General features: G+C 43.1%; 1 protein-coding gene across 1 annotated transcript in view; it reads left to right on the forward strand.

Moving 5' to 3' along the window:
* Window positions 1–5,952, forward strand: part of CD84 (CD84 molecule) — a 31,465-nt gene extending 25,513 nt beyond the window's left edge. The window contains exons 3-8 of the mRNA XM_054563044.1: window positions 207–458; window positions 793–912; window positions 1,555–1,587; window positions 2,884–2,981; window positions 3,913–3,975; window positions 5,513–5,952. Of these exons, the coding sequence (XP_054419019.1) occupies window positions 207–458; window positions 793–912; window positions 1,555–1,587; window positions 2,884–2,981; window positions 3,913–3,975; window positions 5,513–5,578 (632 nt within the window). The 3' untranslated portion in view covers window positions 5,579–5,952. The remainder of the gene's footprint in view (window positions 1–206; window positions 459–792; window positions 913–1,554; window positions 1,588–2,883; window positions 2,982–3,912; window positions 3,976–5,512) is intronic.
* Window positions 5,953–6,177: the final 225 nt, after the last annotated feature.

Consider the following 6,177-nt stretch of genomic DNA (forward strand, 5'->3'; position numbering starts at 1 on the left):
CAAAAAATTAGAAAGTGATGAGTTTTGAGTATTTATTAGGCTTGTTTTAAATATGACATTTTATTGTAAGCTTTTATTTTTGCTTTTTCATGATGGTTGTGTTTAATAAAACTTAAAGACTTTTTAAAAAATATAACAGTTGGCTCTCAGAAACTGGTATAGGCCAGCTCCAGCTTACCACTGGATAATGTGTTTTCTTCTCATAGGCAGGCTTGGGAAGCCAAAAATTACTCAGAGTTTAATGATATCTGTGAACAGTACCTGTAATGTCACACTGACATGCTCCGTGGAAAAAGAAGAAAAAAATGTGATATATAGTTGGAGTCCCCTGGGGGAAGAGGGTAGTGTCCTTCAAATCTTCCAGACTCCTGACAACCAAGAGCTGACTTACACATGTACAGCCTGGAACCCTGTGAGCAACAATTCTGACTCCATCTCTGCCCAGCAGCTCTGTGCAGGTAACCAGCTTTGTTCATCTCTTTTGGAGTCTCACAAATCAATCTGAGGATGGGCCTCATTCTCTGAAATAGTATGTCTTCCTTATGGCAAGCCTAGTCCCAAGGGGCATATCCTCCAAGGAGGAAGCCTTAGAAATTACTTCAAAGCCTTTTGAGAGATGTTCCCTGATTCCGTTTATAACCCTGATTTAGCAGAAGGTACAATTTCCATCAAAGCTTTGGTACTCTCTTGGAGGGCACCCAATTTTGACAGTGCCCCTTGAATGCAGACAAGCCTGCCCAGCATCTTGGGCCTATTCTCTGGGAGTTGTCTCATTGCATCTTCCATTTCCAGATATCACAATGGGACTCCAAACTCACCACACTGTGTTGCTGAGTGGGCTGGCTGTCCTCTCTCTGTTTATACTCATTCTACCTCCAGTGCTTTTGTTCCTTTTGTGCAAGAGGAAACAAGGTAAGATTTTCCTAATGTGGCAATGCATCTTCCTTCTTTCTGGGACTGAAGTTATTTATCCAAGGAGTTGTGGAGAGGTCCTTTTCTCCAGGGAGTCATTTCTACAATCCTTACCCTACCCCACCACCTCACTATCTCCCAGACTGAAAGCCCTGGCTGTATGATATCACTCTGAATGATCTTTAGAATATGCGTATGGGAACAATGGAGCTTGAGTCCAAGATTAGCATTGCCATTAATAATCTGTGCTTAATCAAACATGGGTCTTTTCCTCTGTGGTTCATTGTTCTCACATGTGAAATAAGGTTTGGACTAGAGGGTCTCCAGGGTTACTTTCAATTCCATCATATTTTGACTATGACCTCTGGAGAGACATTGAGGAACATGTAATAATTTTGTAATAGTTGTCACTAGATTATTCTAGATCCCTCTGGATCCTCCTGTATTTGTGCCATTCTCAATTCAGAAAACCTGATCTTAGCACCCTAAGAGATCATTAGATCATTACAACCCTTCTATTCCTCCTAACTCCATGACGACCCAAAATCTTCCTTCTCCACAAATTATAATAACAATCCTGGATGTAGAGAGGCTCTCCCTCTGCTTCTATGTCCTTGGCTCTCCTTTGGTCTAACTCCTCAGATCCCTACTTGAAGATCTTCAGTAAGGAACCCGGTAAGTTCTCAGTCACAAGTTTCCATGGATGACTATTGGGGAAGATGAATTCACAGCACAGGGGTTGTGCTTTGCAGACAGTCTGAGGTGAAGGTCCTAGCTTGACCAGTTATCAGTTATTTTATCATTGTAACACTTAGTTTTCTCAATTATAAAATATGTATAATAAAGAGTTGCTATGTATATTCATTAAATGGGTTAAAAGTAATTACACATATAAAATACTTGGCCTGGTGCCTGGTACATAGTAAGTATCAGTAAACGTAGGTTACCATTATTAATTGATAGCCCCGGGATTGACCTCATGATAAGTCACATAGCCTACTCAGGTCACAGGTGATCAATCTTTAGATTTCCTCAAAGAGACATCTGTATTCAATTCCTTACTACCTCTTGGGAATGAAGAAGGGCTACTTTTTTTTATTTACAAGTGAGACAAGAAAGAGCGCTTGGTCTAGCTCACTCACCAAGTCTGAGGCTAGACAGGGCTGAAATCTGAAATGTTGGATCTGCCTGATATTGCTCAGCTCAGACCTATTGTGTGTGGATATGTTAGTGCCATGGAACATGAAGACCCTAAATTCTATGTCTTTTCAACCTGACCCTAAAATATTCCATGTCAGGAGCAAAGAAAAGTGGTATGCTGGGATGAATGCTTCTACCAGCCCATAAATTAAAAGTAGGAACATCTCTCTCCTGTCTTTACTTCTCTGTAGCATTACACAAAGCCTGGCACATAAATAAATTTATTATTAAAAATTAATAAATATTTGACTGTGTGAGTCAACCAAGCAAGCCACAAATGTTTGTGGAGCATCTGCTATGTGCTTAACATTGAGGTGGTAACAGTAATTTATGTACTAGAAGAATCCAACACAGTGTATAACTAGAGATAGTTAATCCAGTTGAAAAACCAAGACCCTCTCATTAAAAAACAACTAGCCATGCAAGGCAGTCAATGTCAAGTGCCAGAAACACTAAGAAGACCCTAGGTAGAAGAGCTATTTTGATGGCCCATACAGAGATTGAGAAGAGTTGCCTTAGCCTAATGTGGACTCAAGAATAGAAAAGAATTCCCACTGAGCTTTGGGTGAGGCTTGAGCTGGGTGCCTCTCATACTACATGCAATCCCTAGAAGAGGGAGAAACAGTCCAAGCACCCAAGCATCCATCTCAAGAGGATGGGAGCCTCTTGGGCTTCATTTCTCCCTTTTAAAAAGAAAACATTAGAATAGACCATCTCTAAAAAGTCACCCACTTTTCACATACTGTGTTTCTATCTTTATTTGTGGTACAGATGCCGCCTCAAAGAACACAACATACACATATTTCATGGTTTCAAGAGATGCCCAACCAGCAGAGTCCAGAATCTATGATGAAATCCCCCCATCCAAGGTGAGCTGACACAACTCAGGGATCCTCACTGGTACCCCCAGGACAGGGAGTCATAGACAGCAGGCCTCTGCTTACTGCTGCCCAGACAGAAGCCATAACCAAGAATCTGGAGTTCCAACCAGGAAATACCATATCAGGGAAATGATGCCATGATTCTCTCTAATTGAATGCAGTCAATTGTCACCCCATGGCAGCCTACAGGTTTAAGGCCCCAAGCTTCCATATAGGAGCCTGGCACAAGGTTAGATGAATCATGATTAGGAGCGAAGCATCCTCTACAGGGTATAAATCACAGGAGAGCCCATTGTGTGAAGTGAGGGCTGTTATGTGGCCAATGACACATAAGCAGACTGATAAGGGAGCTCCAAGGACACAGAACTAAGAGAGGTGCCCTCGAACTGGACTACCTGGTATGGCTGTGGCCTCAGTTTACTTTCCTCAGGCTCAGAGCCACTCTGTCCCACACCCTTTTCTCCCATCTACCTTTTACTTGCCTGCCCCTTCCTCAACCCCACTCTGAATCAGGATTCTACATGGTATCATCTTCTTCTGTGCCTCTGCCAGCCTGCTCCTCTGAAGTCTACAAAGAGCGAGGTGCGGGGGGGGGAACTGAGGTCTGCCTGGTGAATCTAGCACTGTGCTTGGAATGATAGGGCAGCTGCATCCATAAAGCTAAAACTTTGAGCAAAACTGTCTCAACCACACAGATCCCTCCTCTCAAGGTTTTTGCCCAAATGCTACCCTCCCGCTGCATGCTCACCTGACCATGATTCTCTGCAAACCTGGATGGAAGCAGAGCTGAGACCTGGAAAGAAGTCCATCTAGTGAAAATGTGACCAGGGAGGGGTGATGGGTGGGAGTAGAAGTAGGAAGGTAGACTCAACATTGTGCCTGGGTTTTTTTTACTAAGGGGATGGTGGGTGTTTTACAGGTGCTCCCCATCAAGGAGATGCCAGTAAACACGATTTATTCCATAGTGCAGTACTCTGATAAGGTAAATCATTTCTGACTTTTTAACCCTGTTGTCCTATCTGTTCTGACCATTCTACTATACACTACTCATCCAACTAGGGGCCAGCTGGTTTCCTTGGAACGTGTCTCTAGACTTCTCAGGACTGATGGCTGAGGGCTTTGGTGTAAGGTACTGCCACACATGCACAGAGCACTAGTCCCAAGGTCAATGGCTATCCACAGGCTGGCCTGCTTGGGGTGCTGATTCCACCCTTTAAGTGCAGGATCCCCTAAGCTCCTGAACATAGTCTGGAAACTCCAGCCTCTACAGTAGCCAGGGCCACTGTTATATCACAGTGTAAAAATAAGAGAAGAGGTTCCTCTCTGTGGACAGACTGGTGAGAAAAACACAGGATGAACTTCAGTTCCCATTTGTCCCCTCAGCTGACCTTCACAGGATGAAACCTGGACAACCATTTGTAGTGTCCTAGTGACACTTACAGCCCCTGCACTCACATGTCCTTCTCTGTAATATGCTGAAGAACAGTAAACCCTGTCCTTCAACAGGATTTTCAGTTTGGGGAATCTGTTGAGGGGTTGTCACTGTCTGAATGTCCTCATTTCTGCTACAGTCAAAAGGACAGTGTCGGGGCCTCTTAGTGAATGAAGTGTTTTATAAATATTCCTGTTTAATAGCTGAGCTAATATGCAGGAAGCTAATCATGAAAGATAAATTTGAACCTAGGAGTCTAGAGAAATGGGAAACTAATGATAACAGATGAATAGAGGAAGGATATATTGGGAACTTAGAATATAAATAAATCCATAAATAAGAATTAAGAGCTGATTCTATAAGGCATCTATGAGCTAGACAAGTAGGAAGGTAGTAAGGAACTTAATGCATAGGACAGTTTAATTGTAAAGGTAAGCCAAGTGTCCTTGAGAAAGACAGAAGGACCTTTTTTCCCCTCAGTGATCACACAGGGGAAGAGAGGAATGAAGAAAAGGGAAAGGAGAGGAAAGAGGAAAGAGAAGCAAGAAGTGAGGGGTAGGGTGCTTGAATGTTTAAGCCAGATCTGAAAGAGAATGAAACAGAGAAGGAGTCCTGAATTGAGACATTTCCAAGTAAATCCTCTAGACAAATTGAATGCCAATTATTCATTGGTCAGTGTGTAATTTAAAACCAGACTCCTCAAGCCAGTGGGAAGTTTGTCTACAGTGTTCTAAACTAGACCACATGAGATACTAGCCACTTGCCACTGTGTATAGATGAAGGTACAGTTATTTGTTTACAAAAGGAATTAGGGCCCAACTAAGAACAAGGAATATAACCAGATTGAGCCTGGATGTTACTTAAAGCCAGTAATAGAAATCAATGCAAGTACCCCTCATTTGTCCTACTTTTTTCTGAATGAAGTAGTTGATGGCCCAAGGGCTTCCAAATCAGATGACTGAAGCAAAGATGAAGGACTCAAAAAGGGCAAGGCCCTGCTACCCCAGATTTCTCCAGCACTGAAAATCTGGAATTCCCCAGCAGCACCTTTCAGTTAACATGTCCTCCATCTCCCTCTTGAGCACAGATGAAAAAAAACAACGTTCAGGACAGCAAGCCTCCTGGGACTTCAAGCTATGAATTTGTGATCTAAGCTACCAGACAGCATTCTCTCCATGGAAACTAAACTACAACCATAGATAATGACAGATGCTCTGGATCCAGACATTGTTTACCCAGATCTCACATGAAGATTGCATATCACCACATCCCAACATGTAAGCAAAACAGGAAACCCTCTGTTGCTGGAAATAGCTTGTGCCTACATAGGCAGATGGACATGTGCTCTTTCTGAAATGGCTGCCTTCTGGATGAATGATAAGACAAGTCCCCTGGCACAGTGATTCCCAATCTTCTTTACATCACAGCACACGCAGATATATTTTTATGGTACAGTGGGGTAAACAATCACGAATGTTCAGGTCCAGAGATTGCCCGTGGCTACAGGCTTCTCATGACTACAGTTAATGATCCTTTCCAGTAACTCCATGCATGAAGAGGGTCAGTATTTTGCACACTTGTAATATGCTATGGCACACCACCTAGGATACCCTGTGTACCCTCAATATACCCTGGAGCATGGCTTCTACCAGTCCACACAGCACCTTGGGCAAATTAGGGAAAGCCCCCTTACCTGAGACAGATGTAGCCCCTCACACAAGTGCATGGCTTGGTAAATAAAATGTGGGCTGC

The sequence above is a fragment of the Pteronotus mesoamericanus genome, unplaced genomic scaffold, assembly GCF_021234165.1.
Source record: "Pteronotus mesoamericanus isolate MK-2021 breed Mesoamerican mustached bat unplaced genomic scaffold, CSHL_Meso_final scaffold_705, whole genome shotgun sequence".
NCBI lineage: Eukaryota > Metazoa > Chordata > Mammalia > Chiroptera > Mormoopidae > Pteronotus > Pteronotus mesoamericanus.